The sequence below is a fragment of the Dromaius novaehollandiae genome, chromosome 7 (assembly GCF_036370855.1).
Source record: "Dromaius novaehollandiae isolate bDroNov1 chromosome 7, bDroNov1.hap1, whole genome shotgun sequence".
Lineage (NCBI taxonomy): Eukaryota > Metazoa > Chordata > Aves > Casuariiformes > Dromaiidae > Dromaius > Dromaius novaehollandiae.
In genome coordinates, this window is record NC_088104.1 from 11,410,117 (window position 1) to 11,428,939 (window position 18,823).

Here is an 18,823-nt window from a genome sequence, read left to right on the forward strand (position 1 = left end):
CCCCGCCCGCGCTCCCCGCTTCCCTATTGGCGGCGGCTGCCGGCAGCTGCGCCGCCTCCATGGAGACGCGGCGGAAGGGCAGCCCAAGATGGCTGCCGAGCCGGGCGGCGGGTGCCGCTGTCCCCGGTCCCGACCGCCGCTCGCCGCCCTCACCGCCGTGCTGCTGCTGGGCTGCGGCTGTGCCGCCGCCTTCCCGCCCTCCGCCGCCTCCTGCTGCCACCACCGCGTGCCCCGCGGCGGCGAGGTGCGGCCGCCGGCGGGTCCCCTGCGGCGGGGCGGGGCGGGGGCGCGAGGGGCGCCGGGGAGGGCGGCGGCGCCGCCGGGGAGCGCGGGGGTGGGGGCGCGGGGGGGCCGCCTCACGCCGCCGGTTGCCCCCCCTGCCGCAGGTGGTGTACCAGGTGCCCCTGAGGGAGAAGCACGTCCTGAAGAGGAACGTGGGGCAGCAGCTGCGGATCCAGACCGTGTACGACGGGAGCGTCGAGGAGTAAGTGCCGTGTCGCAGTCGCTTCTCTTCGCCGTGTCTAAGAACGCGAATCCTTTTGATCAAAACTTTTTTTTTTTAAATACAGTTTGCTACCTGAGAAAAGACACCTTATAAAGGTATGCTATATTTGCTTTGCTTTTTCTTTTGCTTGTGCCTGTTTTCTTCCGTGGGTGAAGTTAAGGCTTTGCCAGTTTAATTGAAGGCTTTGAATACCAACTATTTCATATCACTTTAGTCTGGGAAAGCAGGTCTGTGCATGGGGGTTACTCCTCTCTCTCCCAAATGCCGTTTGGTCAGATGTTGTGTAACAGTTGCCTGCTCTGACGCAACATCCACAGGTTTCAGTGAGCAATATGTTTTTAAAGTTTTTTTGTACCCTTGCGAACAACTTAAGTGTCTCTCATTGCTCTTTTTGAGACATTTGTGTCAGTAAGGAGTAAAAGAAAGCCCATCAGCCAGGCTGTGGGCTGCAGAGAGATGGAAGCTCCGGGGGAATTGGTGGCGGACAGTTCCCCGTGACTAGTAAACTCAAGGCTGAAATAGATTCAATGTCTTCTTGCTCATTCTGTCATTCTAATAACAAAATATGGGAGTATTGGAACAAAACACTTCCTGCATATGTTGATAGTAACTTAACTTTCTAAGAAGCCATCAGGAAGTCTGGATCTCTTGCTGCTCTGCTGTACCACAGCATCTAAGAAACTTCATGTAACTTGATAGTTAGTGCTTGTACATCTGCGCTGGTACCAGGTGACTTTTATTGTTGTTCTGTTTAGAGCAAACTCTTTCCACAAGCTATTTCTTATTTGGAGAAGACTTTTCAAGTGCGCAAATCTACAGGTACTATATTACTAAGCAGGTATGTGAAAGGTTTTTGTTGATAATCAATTCCTATATTTGACACTGAAGATTGTATTGCATAGACTTTAATAAGAATGGAATAAGAGCATAAGAAATTCCCTCTGGGATCAGACCAATGGTTCTTTGGGCCTAGTATTCTCTTTCTGATACTGCCAGTAGGATATGCTGTTTAGGGAGAATACACACCCCTGGCCATCTTCTGTGGTCAGCATCTACATTGGTTATATCAGAGATTCTGAAGGATATGCACCCTGCCTGTTTCCTTTTATGCCTGCCTCCATTTATCAAACTGTTCCTAATCTCCCTTTGAACCTGTGGATACTCTTGTAACAACTGGAAACACCCTGTCTTCCAGTGCAGCAAAACTAACATTTCTCACCATGAAACTTACAATGATGCTGTGTTTAATATCTGTAGTACAGTGTTATTGGATGCCGTAGAACTATTCTACGGTTTCTTTTTAGTTCTGAAATAGCGCTGACTGTCTTTCACGTTTGATTGAAGGCAGTGTGCAACAAACCAGTATTTAAGGAAGAAAGCTGACCCTCACAGATACTGTCGAGGAGCCTGTGCGGACCATACGAGATGTGGGCCAGTTATAGTTCCTGAGAAACACCTCCAGGTAAGCTAGGCCATCTAAACGCTTCTTAATGTTTGAAGAAGTATGGCTTGTGGAAATTACTGAAAAAGTTAATTTGCTAACTGTTTGTGTCTCATTCATGGGAGATTACTAGGTTTGAGTGGCAGCCCAGGAAAACTTGATTTAGTGGGAGGTTCTTTGTTTATGCTACTGAACTGAAAGTCAAGTAAAACTTGACTGTTTACTGTTCTTTAAGCTTGTGGCATAACAAGTTGTACAGAGATTATGAATTCCAAACTGTTGTTGCTAAATATCATGTCCAAGTTATGACTAGCTACTTTATTGTTCTCCTTTGTCAATGAGTCAGACTTTCGTAGAACTAATCATAAGTTTTGGTTTTGAAGACCTCACTTAGAGAGATTATTCACTGAACCAGGAGCACAGCACAGGAAGTGCTTCTAACTTGTTTTCTGATGTGGATTTCTGATTCAACTAGACTGTGTGACTACCAGATCTCTAGCTTTCTCTTAGCTTGAAGTTTCAATTAAAATATTTAAAATGTATCGGATTAATTGTAAAATGCAATTGCTATTTGTATATACTATTTCTGCCAACCAAATTTTTTACATTAGTAAGAAACTGTTCAAATTTTGGGGTATCTGGCTTGACAAGCCCTTTTTTCAAAAGCTGCCACCTTTCTAGTTTCTGATTTTTAGGTCACCTTGGGGCAGTAAACTAAAAAATCAAAATAGTCATTTGAAAGTTGTTCTTTGGCTCTGCTTCGTTTATTGTGCTCATAGAGAATTTTCTCATTTTCAGGTGTCTTAAGATGGGATTTATTCTTGACTTTGAGCTAGAAACTGTATGACAAAACTCATCTATCATAGCTAATCTGTTTTAATTCTTCCATGTGAATATTGTCAAAGCAATGCAGGGTATGCAATGAGAATGAATGGCACTGTGGACCTGTTGGCCTACCTGACCAAGAAGGTGTTCGAGATGCTGACTTTGTACTTTATGTTAGTGCGCTCACTACTGAAAGGTGTGGCCATGAAAATATCATTGCGTATGCAGCCTATTGCCAACTGGAAGCTGAAATGGACAGGTGAGTATTCCCTATACAATTTTTTATTAACTCTTGAGGTTTTTAGGTGTTTATATGTGGACTTTAATTGTTTGCCTGTGTTGTGTGTAGTATGCTAAAGTAAAAGTGTTACAAATGAAGAAAGAAAGCAACTTCTTCTTTGATGGCTAGTAAGTATGTAATATGTTTGAACTAAAGAAAAGCACTGTATTCTTATAAAACCACAGAACAAATAATCAAATAATGCTGAACTTGCAAAGCTGTGGCATGTAAGTTAAGGCTGATCCTCCCTTGTTTTTGTCTAAACTTTATGTCAAGATGCTGTTCCATGAATGTCATACTTTCACAATTAAAGGAAGAACGGAAATGGGTCCTACTTATGTTTCTAGTTCAGCTGTAGTCATTGAAACAGACATCTTGTAACTGTATGATGTCCTACCTAAAATTTAGTTCTCCTATACTGTTATCGCTAACTTTTATGTGGAATATTGGAGATATAGCTAACACGTGTATTTATGACTATATATATATATTAGAGATTTTTTTTTCCAAATTTCAGCAGCAAACTAATAACGGTACTGCTCAACGATTTATAAATGATGGAGGGAAATTGTTGGAAGGACTTATCTCTACATTAGTCTTTTGTCTCCATTTTCTTTTAAATCAGGTAGAAGGGTTAATGTTGCTTTCTGCTTCTTCAAGGGAATATGATTTGAATTGGCTAGTATTTTACTGAAAACAATTTAACTTAAAAACTGTCTTCCAGGCCAATAGCAGGGTATGCTAACTTGTGTCCAAATATGATTTCAACTCAAGCTCAGGAGTTTGTTGGCATGTTGTCTACAGTGAAACATGAGATTATCCATGCACTGGTAAGGCTTGATGTTATAAAATGCATTTGTGGAAATTTGTGTTTGCTTCCTTTGTTCCTCCAGCTCACTGCAATAGAAAAATGGGGGCGGGGGGGGGGGGAACTCTTGCTTGCCTGCTTCAACTCATGTGCTAATTGCCTTCAGGTGCAACTTACAACTTATCAAAGGTTTCTGTTTGCTTGATTTTTAATTTCAAGGGTTTCTCTGCTGGACTGTTTGCATTTTATCGTGATGATGATGGAAAACCTTTAACAGCAAGATCCATGGATGGGCTTCCTCCTTTTAATGAAAGGTATCTTATTTATGTACATATTTATTGGACCTCTCAGTTCTCCCATTGTATTGAAGGATATTTTCAGCTTGCTTTTTTAGGAATATTCTTGCTGTCAGCCTGTTGAAAATCCAGCTTGATTGCTTTATCGGAATGCTCTGCCTTTATTATGTTCAATGTTGTTTTCATTTTCTTTTTAGTGTTTCATTGCATTGGTGTTAAGTGCTTATAAAACCCACATGTTAAAAAGTAAGGGAAGAATTTATTTATTAAGAGACTTAAAATGAAACATTAGAACTACCCATGCTCAAATTTCAGTGCTTCCCAAACACCTTACTAAATTGAGACTTATATTTTCTGCAGTCCACCTGATGTCAGTGTACTTGATTTTATTTAACACATACATATCATTGAAGCTCTATCACTACGGAGAAGTGACAATACGTGTAGTCTGCTGTGTGGTTTTTCTGACTTCTTATTGTGTGGACAAATTGCAGTGTCAGGGGTTTTTGTTTTTTTGGTTTGGGGCTTTTATTTCATTTGGTTGATATTGTTGCAAGGTTGTAGCAATGTTCCTTTAGGCTTTTTGGAGATGGAAGAATAGAGAGGTTGTTTTTGTTTTCTTTTGTTCACACTATTTTTTGTAAGAGGAATTTTGAGGGAGTTTTTTGTTATTATTCCTTCGTTACAGTTCTAAACTGTAGCAAAATCTTGAGTCTGCAGACTTTTTTTTTATTAATTTTACTTAGTTTGGGTTATTAAATCAGAGCTGGGTATATAGAAATGCATCTCTTACGGGGGAGAAATGTTGCCTAATAATCTTTGTGAAGAATGAGAAATATAAAGATCAAGTTTGCTTCTGCTTGGTTATGGAGATAAATTTTTGCACACTAGCCTATGTTTGTATCTGTAACTCAAGCATTCTTTTTACAGTCTTGGTTTGTATGAGTGGAGCAATAAGGTTGTTCTTAAAGCTGTGAGGTTATGGGATATACGTGGTGGCAAAATGCTGCGCCATGCTGTGTATCTTCTGATAACACCTCGTGTAGTTGTAAGTATGGATTAACTTAAACTTTTATACTTTGTACGCCAAGATTACTGTCCTGTTCTTAAGACACAAATATATCTTACTCTTTAAGAAATAATAACCTAGCACTGAATACCTTTTTCTTAAAATATAGTCCAAGGACTATGCAATTAAGATGGTATGATTAGTTGGGAGCAGTATCTAAAGTAAGGTGGAAAATGGTTGAGGGACATTACGAGATAAATAAATTGACAAAATAAGAGACAATTATAGTATTGGGAAGTAAACTGTAAGAGGTTAAGCAGGGTTGATATTGATGAATAGATTCCTTAATCCCACTCTTCAGGTGTTTTCCTACAGACTTGTTTGGAAACCTGGGGCACCTGGTACTCCCATTGCCTAAACAGATAGTGTTGTGATAATTTTCTCGTTCAATGTTCATCCTATTTTTTCTTTTCTCATTTAAAAACATTATTTTTATCTTCCTGTAACTTTATCCATTACAAAATAATGCAGTTAACATTTTGTCACATCTAAAAAAAAATTTCTCAAGTATTCTTGGAAATGTCTTTCTTTCCTCTCACACACTTTTGACAAAAAACATGTCTTGAAGTATAACAAGCTGGGATTGGGAATGATTTATAATGCTAGTCACATTTGGTGGCAAGTAATCCTTTTCGTTTGTTTTAAATCTTAACACTGTATATAGAGCAAACTTGGTTTAATCATCTCTGTTTTTTGAAATATTGGTAATGCTGGTCAAGCTGTTCAGAGTATTAAGGATGCTTTTATGTAGTGCCTGCTTGGCAAACTTTGGGCTCCTGGCCGTAAGACCAGAGTAATGTGGTGATGACTCTTAAGATTTTCAGATATTTTGCAGAAAACGTTTTCCCGTGCAAAGCTGTAGTTGACACATACTGCCTCCTAGTAGAAAAGTATTTGTCTCAGAAATGTTTCATGGAAGCAGAGTTGTAAGTGTACATACACTGTTACTTTTTGATAATACTATTTAGTATGTACATTCCTTTTATTTATTTATTTATTTTTTCCTCAGATAATTCTGTTGCTGTTTTATTATTTCCAGGAGATAAGTAGACAGATTGTCAGGTCTGGTGTTGTGGGATTTGCTGGCTTAGTAGGCCTGTCAGTAAAAGAAGTGGTTTTCATTCAGAGGAAAATAAAGCAGTTGAAATGCTGAAATACTTTTAAAAGATAACTCTTAAAGAGAAGTGTATATGTGAGTGTGTCTCATTATTTTGAGAATTGTATTGAAATGTTTTCTTTGTAGGAAGAAGCTCGGAAACATTTTAATTGTCCAGTCCTGGAGGGAATGGAGCTTGAAAATCAAGGTGGTATGGGTACTGAGCTCAATCACTGGGAGAAGAGGTTGTTGGAGGTTAGTGCTGTATGAGAAATGTGGGGGGGCACGTTGAAATGTGGCATTCCCTCCACCCCCCTTTATTTTTAGTTTTACAGTGGTATGTGTAGCAGCCTTGAAAACTGAGGTGTATCAAACCTCACTGAAATGCATCGTAAACTATACTAACTTACTAATGCTTAAATCTCCAATTCCTAGATAAATGTATTGTTTTACCTCATTACCAACTCTCAGAATATTAGTTTGAGGTAAGTTGACTACTAAAAAGCTAAATGTCTCTTAGTTTTTTCTGCCATTTGCTCTTTTGAGAAGATGTACTCTCTTTTTAGGGGAAAGGGGGTATTTCTCTGAGTCAATTCAAATTCGTCATCTTCTTTCTCTTACACACTGAATCTTTGAAGATTCTGTCTATTCATTACCTTGACTTCATCTCTGTTCATGTGCCCTCCTCCAGATTAGCTTTTGTCACTGCTGTTACAGAACCTCATCTGATCAAGGAACCAGTCATTTACCTCCTGATACTGAAGTTTATTTTTACTTATAACTTTGTATCTTATTACAGAACTATGAGTTATGTGATATTTTTGGCAGAGGTACACTTTCCAATTATTGTTGTATATAGTGAGGTGAACCATAAAGGAAATGCTTCAGGCCAGAATTTTTCATGAAAGTGAATTGAAAAAATATGTATTTCTTGACCAAAATTGTTGTTTTTTTCCTAATTGTCATTAAACTTTGGTGTGGGACAGTAGTTCAAAGCCAGCTGCCATTAGACTGGAGATGATTTTAAGAACTGAAAAGGATTAGCCAAAGGGAGATTATTACTAGTCTCCTTTCCATCTTTCTAAAGAAAGCTCTTGTCTGGAAAGTTACCTATGGAATTTGGGTTTGGTCTTGAATCAACTCTCAGTGAATATTTTCGTGATAGTACCAAATTTTCTCATGAAGCCTGCTGGTGATAACTCCTCCTCACCACATTAGTGCAGAGGGAAGGCTGGAAGACTACATGGTTTGAAGAAATAATAGAAATGAGACAAAATTCAATAATTGAAATCCCAGGGTTGTGTGACTAAGAATGAATGCCTTCGCAGTAAGCCTGAAGCTTGTCAAGCAGAAATGACTGAGCAGGAAAAAGACACAGTGTTAACAATTGTCGATTACAACGTGACTAGGAAACTCAGAGATATCCAGAGCTGCTGTTCAAGGATGTCATGAGCATGCTTATTTTTAACAGAGATGGAAAATACTGTCACACTAATGAAGCTTCCTTTGGAGTGCTGTGTTCCTTTAATCATGTTCTGTGCACCTCTTTCCTGAAAAGGACTACTAGGAATACTAGGAAAATTAAAAATCAGTCTTACAAGACGGAGCTAAATGGGCTTGACTTTCAGCCTGCCAAAAAAGGACTGAAAGGGTATATGATTGTTACTGACAAATATGCTAGGGGAAGGAAGAGTTTTGTTTTACCCTAAATTAAAAAAGGGTACCAACTGGTCATGAGTAAGGTTAAACTGGAATTTGGAATAAGACTTCTGATTGTTGGGATACTGAAGCTTTGTACACGTGGGATGGGGAAGGGAATTGCAGTTTTGATACCTTTATGAAAGATGTTAGGATTTGATCATCTATAATAAGAGACTGGAACTTCTTATTCCATGCCATCTGAATACATGGCTCTGAAATAAAATGCTTTTTCAGAACAAGCATTTTCTTACAATAATGTTAATCGTTTTTCAGGGCCTTACTAATAGTAATTGGTAACTTTCAGAATGAAGCGATGACTGGATCCCATACGCAGAATAGAGTGTTTTCCAGGATCACCTTAGCATTAATGGAAGACACTGGGTAAGAGCTAAGAAAAAAAAATAATGTTTTTTGTTTCAAGTGTGTTTTTGTTTTTCATTGTACTTGAAGTTATTTGGAACTGATGCACCTGCAGCACAGTAATAATTAGTATAATTAGTGTTACATTAGACAAGGAGTTATACCAAGTATGTTTATTTTTTTTCACGTATTTCGAAAACTATCCATGCTTAATCTATCTGTAAAGAACATGCATTGCAATAATTAGTTCTGTTTGTAGTCTGTGTTTACTTTTTTTCTTAATATAGATCTTTTCTCACTTCCGTGTGATACATGTTGACTATTTATTCAGCCCTTCTTGCAGATAAAAAGCATTCATGGAAGAAAAGCAAGACTGTCTAGTCTAAGATTTCGTGTTTCTGTCTGAGTACAGAATTACTGTATATATGTAAGCCCATTAGAAAAAAATATTTCTTGGTATGCTCTACTCTATTGCAGATGCATTGGTATTCAACAGATAAGCAATAAGCTTTTCTTTTAGCTTTTCTTCATTGTGACTTGAAAAATAGTGAAATTATAAAATAATTAGTTATGGACAGAAAAGGATGCAGCTGCTGTATTTCTTCAGCTGAAGACCTTACAGCAAAGCATGAAGTTCTTTGAACTGCTGTCTTATTAATTAGAACACTTGCTTTTAAGTAACTGTTTTCTCATTTCAAAATACCTTTACAGCTGGTATAAAGCAAATTACAGCATGGCAGAGAAATTAGACTGGGGACGTAACAAAGGCTGTGACTTTGTAATGAAGAGCTGCAAGTTTTGGATCGACCAAAAGAGACAAAAGTAAGAAATACAGTCCTTTTAAAAAAAAAAAAAAAAGAGAGAGAGAAAATCCTGATGCTTGTTTATATTTGTCTTTTTCAAATGCATTTCAGTAAAAAGAAATCAAGATTACAAGGAATGCTGTCACAAATACCTGCAGAATACAGGCAAGAAGCAAGCACACTAAATATGTAAAAAATAGAAATGTTCCACCCAATAAGTACAAATACAAACATCTTGGGACATAGGACTTAATTACTCTGTAAAAGAGCTGTGCTTAGGGAGGAGGGAAGGAACTTGATTTCAAAAATGTGGCTTTCTTATTTTGTCCCTTTTAATTAGAAGTACAGCTGTAGCATGCTGCACTACTGGACTGTACTTAAAGCAGCAGAAGTAGATGATACCCATTTTCAAAACAAAGCCTTGCCTGTTTTTTTTGTTACACTATTCGTAGACTTTTAGGGACTGCTGCATAGTGGGCATGTCTTACTGTGTTTGTAGACTTTTTTCTTTTTTTCTAAAGTTTGTAAAACAAGATCATTAAAACTAAATGTGCGAGTACATTATGGGGTTTTTTTTTTGTTTGCTTGCTGACTTGATATTCTTTAAATCGGAAAGTTTATAACCAGGCAAATAATGTTAATTAGCTTCTACATAAGAAAGTAATGCTTTTATGCGATTGTCCGCTCCCAATTCTTCCCCACATTTGGTCAGTCGTGACAAACCGGTTAATTAAATCATGAAAAGCAGTTAATGTGATCTAATGTGGCTTTGTGTGTTTGTTTTATGAAGGAGGCAATTAATCAGTCCATACTGTGACACTTTGAGGAGTAATCCTTTACAGTTAACCTGCAGACAGGACCAAAGAGCAGTAGCAGTGTGCAACTTACAGAAGTTTCCAAAGCAGTTACCTCAGGAATATCAGGTATAATGGGTCTTACTCTACCAAATAACTAAGTATTTGCATTATTGTGTTTTGCAGCCACATACTTATATTTGGATGTGTTTTATTTTTTTCTTCTGAACTGGTAGATGAGACTAGATATTGCAAAAAATCTCTTCTTTTGAAAGAGAAGAGCTTAGTTTGTTGTAAAAAAGTCTAGACGCTTAAAAAAAATCCGCATGATCTTAATGAAACAATAAGGATATTGCCTGGTTCTTTGACCAAATTCCAGATGAAGCAGTTGTTTGGGTTTTTTTTTTTGTTTTGTTTTTTTTAATGGAAGTGTCCCTGAAATGTTTTGTTTGAGGTATCTCTTTACCTGATCTGCTGCTTTGTTTTGCTGTGTATGAAGAAATTTGTTCTGTTTCATCTCAGAGGTTACTATTTTTGGGGTGAGGAGAAGTGATACATGCAAATATGAATCTCTGTGTACAGTTTCTTAAATACTTTGAGCTCATTTGATTCACAGATATTATAAGTTGTTGTTAATAGCATTCTTCAGTAGTTACCACTGATGTTACTACAGATGTAATGTTTGGTTTTATAAAAAACAGCTGTATGCTTGTCTTTGCAGAAACTGCTTCACTGCCTCTCTTATTTTGTAGTATTTTGACAATCTAAATGGAGTGCCAGCAGAAGACTTGCCTTATTATGGTGGCTCAGTAGAAATTGCTGATTATTGTCCCTTTAGTCAAGAATTTAGTTGGCATTTAAGTGGTGAATTTCAACGCAGCTCGGACTGTAGAATACTGGAAAACCAGCCAGGTCAGTTTTCAAAACTTCAGTATGGTATTTAAGAGACTACCTTTGTTAATCTATTGCGTGATACCAGCAATTGCTTTTAAGTGTGAGGTTCAGAAAACAAGTTCTGTGCTCTTTGTGGTTGATCTGATGACTTTTTTTTTTCACTTCTCAGTTTCAGCACTTTCTTTTAGCCTCCATTTTTTCTTAATGTACAAAATCAAGTAGACTAGATTGAATCTTTTTTGATTCTCTTGCTATATACCCAACTAATTGGATGTGAAATTAGTTTTAAACTACTAGCTGTGCAAAGGCTCTGCTGGGAGAAGTACAGCAAAACTATCTTGTGTTTTGATTCCTGGTAATATGTTTGGCACAAGAATCACTTAAGAGCTAAACAGAAATTAACCCAAATTGACCTGAATACAAGGCAAAAGTTGTTGTTTGTTTTTTTTGTTTGTTTTTGTTTTTCTAATATGGCTGGGAGGGTTTTTTTTTTTTTTAATCTCTAAAAATAATTCCACTTTCTATCTTTTTAGATTTTTTTGTTCAAGGCAAGGAGCTTGGGGGATTGCCAGAGCATGAGCCTGTCTCCCAGGACATTGCATTAACTTTCAGTACTGCAGAGCTCTAGAATGCTGTAGGATATTAACTGTCTTTTTAAAAAACGAAAAAAAAAAGAATCCACCAAAAAGACCTTGCAGCAACAACACAATCCTCCCAGCAGTCTGGACTGGCATTCCCTGGGGGCAAATATAATCACATAGTCCTGATGAATAGTGGACCCCTTCACCCCCCCCCCCCCCTTTTTTTTTTCTTGAGTTCCTTCTGACTTTATATTCACTATAGTATAATTCTCAGGGCAGTGTTCACAAGCTGCGCAGATCTGATGAACTGTCTGAAGGGTCAAGAAGTAAACCTGAAATTGCCTGTGAGGGCATTTGCTAATTATGATAAATTAATTTAAATTTAGACTTTCTGTTCACTTAGTAAATTGCAATTCAGCATATTCTTTCTACCTTAGATCCTACCAAAAACTATGGTGCAGAGAAATACGGACCGAACTCTGTTTGTCTTATTCAGAAATCAGCTTTTGTCATGGAACAGTGCAGGAGGAAACTCAGTTACCCTGACTGGGGCAGTGGATGTTATCAAGTATGTATGTTACTTCTTTCCTTTTATGTTATTAAAAGAAAAAAGTCTGGCTTAAAATATAGACTGTGACTATTAGAACTTGTATTTGGACACTTTACATGATCTTCTCTGTCTTAAATCACTAGATTATATGACATGCCTTGAAAATAAATATCTTCCAACCATAAGCCTGTAATTTAGATTGTGCATCGAATTAAGGACATGGCCGATGAAAAGATTTGTGCGTTACTTGCTATGTCTTATCGCTGTGATACTTTCTCTACAGTTAAATGGAAATACTTGTGCTGGAATCTTTTGCTGTTGAAATTTAACATTAATTAATGACGCTGATTCTTTTTTTTCCTTTTCCTAAGGAGAAAGCACTGCACACACCGCATTTATTTTTCATTATCTTCTTTCTCTGAGCAAAGTTGCTTAGAGGTATCACTCTGAAGACAGCACAACTCTAGAAGTGTACATAGTCATTAACAGAAACATAATTTTATTCATTCTCAGCTAGTTATCACCATAATTGCATGAAAAAAGCATAGTCCGTGCTTTGGGCATCCTTGAGACAAATAGTGGATCTGAGTTCTTTAACGTACTTCTAGTTAACGTGTGCTGCATGCAGGCTGTTTACCAAATGTAGTATTTACTAACTGTAAGAACCCTGAAACTCTATAATGTCTTTTTGATAAATATCAGTACAGACCTAATCTTGTTTCTCTCTTTTAAGGTTTCTTGTTCTCCACAAGGGCTGTATGTTTGGGTCAAGGACACTGCATACTTGTGCAGTCGCTCGGGTCAAGTATTAAGTGTTAGCATTCAGATGAATGGCTGGGTACATGTCGGGAATCTAATTTGTCCAGCCTGTTGGGACTTCTGTGATTCCTGTCCTCCTGAGCGGGATCCTCCAGCTTCCAACTTAACAAGAGTTGCACCAATTGGTAGGTTGCCTTATGATTTGCTGAAGTGAAACTTAAGATAAAATGTCTGAAAACACTGAAGGTTTGTGTCAGATGTTGGAAAATACTAAACAGTCCCAGAGCTTGGCAGTGGACTGCTGGGAATCATTAGTGGTGTTAATTGTTAGTGATTCAGTGAATTAGATTGTGAATGTATATATTGATTGGAGGGGAGAATATGTATTAATTACTATTTATTTATTTGTACATCTTGTTATAAATCTCCCAGAATGGTGGGACAGCTCTGACTGTCAAGGGAATAGGAAAGGAGAACTGTGGCCTTGCTATTCCAAGGTCCTGAAGATGTAGGAGTTAAATGAGGATGGCTGAATGTGTGAATGTGCCTTTTTAAAAAAAAAAAAAAAAAAACTGTGTAGTCATACTTTTGTTTCTGGGATTAAGTGGCTTATTTATGAGAAATGTGTCTGAAGTAAAACTGTGCTCTGTCATATTTTCTCTGGTGATCATCCTAGAGACCTAGCTTTAGCCTGTGAACTTGCCAGCAAATAGGATCTGTGTTTTGAAGGCCATATGCCTTTTCTAACATCCCAAAGCAACATCTTAGTGAAAAATGAGTGCTTGCTTATATAATTTCCCATTGGCGATATTAATGCAGTAATCCAGAATGTGAGTGATAAGTGTCAGCTTGCTTTTTAGCGGTGCGGGGGGAACTTAATTCACTGACTACTGGTTAATGTTTTATCTTAAACAGATTACTTCCTAAAATGACAATTCATAAGAGAGAACAGTCTTTACAGTATTTCACACTGGTGGTTTATTTTTAAGCCTTTAAACAATTCTTTAGTTGTTGGATGCACTGTCTCTACTGCAGTTTTCTAGAGAAAATAAACCTGGTTTAGTTTACCTACATTTATGATTCTTTTTTGACTTCATATACTCAGGTTTTTGTATACCATTTCACGTAGTTTTGTTTTGTCTCAGGAATGGCAGTATTTCAGTGGTTGGTAAAATGACTCCTGTAGATTAGTTTTTAGCATAGAAAATCCATATAAACTAGGAAATGTCAACCTAAGTTCCAGCATCTGTTTGGATTCATACTTGATATGTTTGTTTTGTTTGGGGTTTTTTTTCCCCATATATCTTTATCGGAGCAGGTTTACATTTGTATCTGTGATTTTCTTAAGCTTTGTGCCTATGTAATTACCTACCATAGGGACAAACTGTTTCATGTGTTGGTTGCTTTCCCATTTTTTTCCCTCCCTATTCATCTTAGTTCTGTGAATTGGGTTGTTACGTGATTTACAGCTGTACAGATCAAAAATATTCATAAAACAATCTTTCAAGAATTTGATTTTGAAATGCAGTTTCTCCCCAGTCATGCCATAGTAAACTTCCTACTCTCTTCTGGTAATAGTGATATAACTTCTCATTTGTTCTCCTAATTGCTGTTTACTGAAGGAGCACAGAAATTTATTTAATAGTAAGGGAATAATCATGTTGCTTGGTTATATGAATTCCTAGCCTTGAAAGCTAAGATAAGTCAGTGCAGATTATTACAAGGATGTTTCCCCCCCTGCTTTGATGGGTTTTTTGTTTCCTTTTTAGTGTTCTATTTGCTATTCTTTCTTGCCTCTACCTGTAAAATTTATTACTTATATGCTGGGGGTTTTTTTGTTTTTGTCTTTTCTTTAGATTTATGCTCCTGCTCATCCAGTCTGGTTGTTACCCTCTGGTTATTGATGGCTAACTTAATTCCCCTGCTAACAGGATTTTTTCTCTGCGCATGGAGCTAAGCATGGGGAAAGAAGGAGTTTCGAGATGATACCATCATGCTGCACTACTTATCATGGAGCACTGCGAGAGCTTTTTGTCTGTACAGGCAGGTGTATTCTGCTGAACCTCTTCTCTCCTGGTGAGTAGCAGTGCTGATAGTTGCTAGGGAGGTACCGACAACAGCAGCCAGAGTTTGAGAGAAGGAGAATTTACATTGTCAGCTCAATAAGTGCCAGTATTTTCCTGATTTACAACCTTTCATTTTGACACAGTAACAAGATCCACTGTGCTGACTGCGTTAGACTACCTGGCAATTCGGTGAAGGTTTGAAATGAGAACCTTTCTGTAATAAAACTTTTTTTTTTTTTTTTTTGTCCTCTGCATGACTGGTAGCAAAGCATCCTCAAACTGGAAATATACCTCAGTGGTTTAGTCAAAAGCCATGTGAAAATCAGTTGTGATCACTGCTAATAACCCAGGCCTAAATAGATGGGGTTTTTTTGTTTTTATCAACTTTTAGACTTCATGGTGAAAAAAATAATGTAATGGGGTAGTAGACCAGTTTTTGAGACTTGCTTCCACAATTGGATTCTGCAGCTTTGAAGCTTCTCAGAAATCATAGTATTATGTGTTAAAATATCTAATTCTTGGGGTTTGTCTAACTTTGGGGGTTCACTTGAACCTTCATACATGCACAAAGTTGAATTTTATCCTGGTAACCAAATCCCATTTTCATTTAGCATGTGCCAGTTCTGCTGTGAAATTTAGTACATCAAATATTTGAATATTCTCAGAGTATTTTGCTAGGCAAATGCATTTCAATCCTGATACACAATCTGCAACATTGGCATAGGTTTTCTGTTTTGTTTGTTCGTTTATTTGTTTTAAATAGGGTGACCATAAATACAGCTCTTTTCCCTTTCTGTTGAGGGGGCAAATCAACAGTGATGGCTGCTATAATCTTACAGGTACCATATTGATTTCTTTAGGCCAAAACTAGACTGAATGCATAAAGAAAACTCAGTAATGTCTCTTTTTCCCCTTTGTTGGACATGCAGTTGATAATCCAAATGATATGGATTATTTGAGGATTTATAGTATGTTAGAGAATAATCAGATGTTTTGAACCACGCAAGGGCACATCTTGCTACAAAATTCATTGCTTAATGGGCAAAATATACTAGGTTAAAGAAATGAGGAAAATCCATCTCCTTAGGGAGAGATGCTCTTTAGGACACTTTGTGTAAAGCACGACAAACAAACATGTTCAGAGTAAAATAAGCTCTTAAGTGGTACAGTCCATTGTGCAGCTGGAATAGTTTTCATTCTTGGAGAAGTGTTAAACTTGAGAGAGCAGATGTGCCCAGTGCACTAGAAAATGCAAAGATGGGCATAAAGATGTTGTTTCTAAATGTGCTGCAGTGTTAGAATTGTAGGTGATTCGATCCCTTTCTAAAATGGAAGGTAGACAGAAGGAAGGTGCAGGGAATAAAATTTCCTTGGCTACAATTAAACAGTTAAATACACCTAAATAGTAGAACTTCCATTGTAGCTGTAAGGACAGTGAAGAAAATCTTTGTGCCTGCTAGTTTGCTTTTGTAGAGAGACTCTTGTGACACTACTGAGGTGAGTAAACTTCAACCTGTAACTGTCTGAAGGCATCACAACTGAGAGAGTACCTTGCACTGGGCTAGTTCCCCTTCTTGCTGCAGGTTATGCACACTTTGCTTTGAATTATACAATGCCCCAGTTAGCCTTAAGTAAGTGTTTCTGAGAAGCAATATGAAATAGGGATAAAATGCTTTAAATGTGTACAAGTTTGAATTAAGAAACACTCAGATTCATCAGCAAACACTGATTATTTTAATATATGCACAGTCAACAGCTGGTATAAAATGATTCCTTGAAAACTCGGAAAGGTTTGAGAATACATCTTAGGTCCCAGAGGTAGATATTGTATCTTTTTCTGTTGTGCAATAATACAATGTAAATGGTATCACTCAAAAACCATGCTTTTTATACTTGAAAGAAATCATTGGTTATTTTTTCGTACTGTGAAATATTTGCACTGTTTGAAGTTTCTGGTTAACTTTATAAGTGTTAAACTTTTTTACTGGTGTTAATTTATTGCGCTTGGTATTTGATGTGCTAGTCTCCTGTCTGTATAATTGAGATTTGTTATATTTAAGTGAGTATTTTTATCTTCTACACAGTTGTTTATCTTGAGGGCTTTTTTTTTTATTCTCTCGTCCTGAGAATTAACTGAAATCTGAAAGATGGCTTAAAAAGTCAATGCTTACCTACTTCTGAATTGTATACCATAATTAATGAAAAAGGCTGTAGTGCGTTGTACCTATGAGGAAAATCTGTGTGCTGCTCAGAGGTTTTCCGGGCAGATTCACCAGTACCTGCCGAGTAGCTGCATTAGTGAATCCAGTGAAGTAAAGCTGTAGTTGCCTTAATAATCTGAGATCTCGGTCATAATTTCTTTGAAATGCAGCCTGTAAAAACTGGCTGTGAGCTGCAGAGTTGGAAGTGACTTGGGAGTCGGGGAGGGAAAGTACTTCAGTGGGCAGAATCGAACGTGGTGTATGCTGTCAGGGAGCTCGCGGCTGTAGCCTTGTTGGAGCTGCTAAGCTCACCTGAAAGTGAGGAGGAATTGGTGACTCTCGGAAGGAATATTTAAGTAAAACTGACTACCTCAGTTCTGTTTGTCTTTGAGTTAAGCTTTTAGCCCATCATTAACTTCCAAGTCTTAAGATGACTTAAGTAAAAACACGTCTCAGGTTTTTAAGAGCAAAATCATTTTAGTAGGAAGCATAAGCCATTTTTTAGTGTAAAACATAAAGCTAAAAACTGTAGCTTAAAACAATCACTTATGTAGCCTTAAGTATAGTTTTCCCCAGCAGAAGTCAGTGTTGGTGTTAGGTGAATGCAAGGTTTGCAGGCAGCTACTCTAGGTTTCATGAACATGTTGTGGCAAGTCCATCATATTGCATCTCTTACATGGGAAGGCTTTCCAGTATGGCCCAGATAAGTCTCTGCGTATTCGCCAGACTAGATGGCATGATTTCCAGGGTTTTTGCTGCCCTAAAGATAAATGAATTAGCTTGTAGCCAAAATATTTTGAGTATATAATGTCTGCAGTTTAGATTTTGTGAAAGCATTCCATGTTTGCTTATGGAAGTAAATTAGTCTTGCAGTCTTTTTTTTTCTTTTTTTTTTTTTGTTAACCCAGCTGCTCAAATCTATAACACTAATTAGAACCTGAGGCAAGTCATATTTTAGGAACACATTTTTCTAGTGCTGTTGCAAAGACTGAAGAGGAGAAAGGATAGCTTTTGGCTGGTATACTTTGTATGCAGTGAATAAAATTACATAGAAAAGCAGGCAGTTCATTCCTCTTGAAATGGGTTGAGGTTTTGGGAGACTATCATAGCCTAGATATAGGTTAACTTACCGAGAGAGAATTTCGACCCCTGTTGTTTGACTGTAGGTACAATGTAGCTCGTTCTTTTTGTTGTGCACTAGTAAACTAGGAAGACTGATGTAATTTAAAAGCAGTTGTAGCAACAATCCCTTACTTAAAAGGGACAGTTGTTTTAAAATCTTCCTGTCATGCAAATCTGTCTGGTTGAATATATTTCAGTAGAAAGAGAAGTGTTATGTCCTTTCTTCCTCATACTTCCTACTAATGACTCTTAGCTGAGCAGTTCAAGGTCCTTCCCTTGCAAAATTTAAAGGCCAAGTTTTGCTTGGTTAAAGGGGTGAATGCTTGGGTGTATCACTCTTCAGGATTGCGGTCTATAGTGTATATTAAATGATGTGATCTTACAGTATCAGACTTCCAAAGTGCAAATGTTGCCTTTTTAATATAAAGATTACCCTGGAGATAAAAACAACAGTTTTGAGAGCACTGGCTGACCTTGAACATGTTTCCTATTTTGATATAGAATGTAAATATAGAACAAACTATTTTACATAGATTTTGACTGGAATATTGAGATATAAGGGCTAACTTTTGTTATTTATGGAGTAAAATTTCCTTATTTTACTGTGTAAAAGTTTGTCATTCAGAAGAAGAAATAGTTCTGTTCATCAATAAAATGTCTGTAGAAAAATGA

General features: G+C 37.5%; 1 protein-coding gene across 2 annotated transcripts; it reads left to right on the forward strand.

Annotated features, from left to right (window-relative positions):
- The first annotated feature begins 56 nt into the window (after window positions 1-56).
- On the forward strand, window positions 57-18,823 carry LMLN (leishmanolysin like peptidase). 2 transcript variants are annotated; one of them, XM_064514665.1, is made up of 17 exons: window positions 57-244; window positions 387-484; window positions 570-600; window positions 1,261-1,343; window positions 1,850-1,967; window positions 2,852-3,030; window positions 3,776-3,881; window positions 4,079-4,173; window positions 5,086-5,203; window positions 6,468-6,575; window positions 8,326-8,402; window positions 9,093-9,203; window positions 9,975-10,107; window positions 10,731-10,890; window positions 11,891-12,021; window positions 12,737-12,947; window positions 14,619-18,823. In XM_064514665.1, exons 1-17 carry the CDS (start codon window positions 89-91, stop codon window positions 14,717-14,719), a joined length of 2,016 nt encoding a protein of 671 aa, XP_064370735.1. In that variant the 5' UTR covers window positions 57-88; the 3' UTR covers window positions 14,720-18,823. The 2 variants fall into 2 exon arrangements, with proteins under 2 accessions (XP_064370735.1, XP_064370736.1); XM_064514666.1 differs by having other exon boundaries at window positions 14,694-18,823.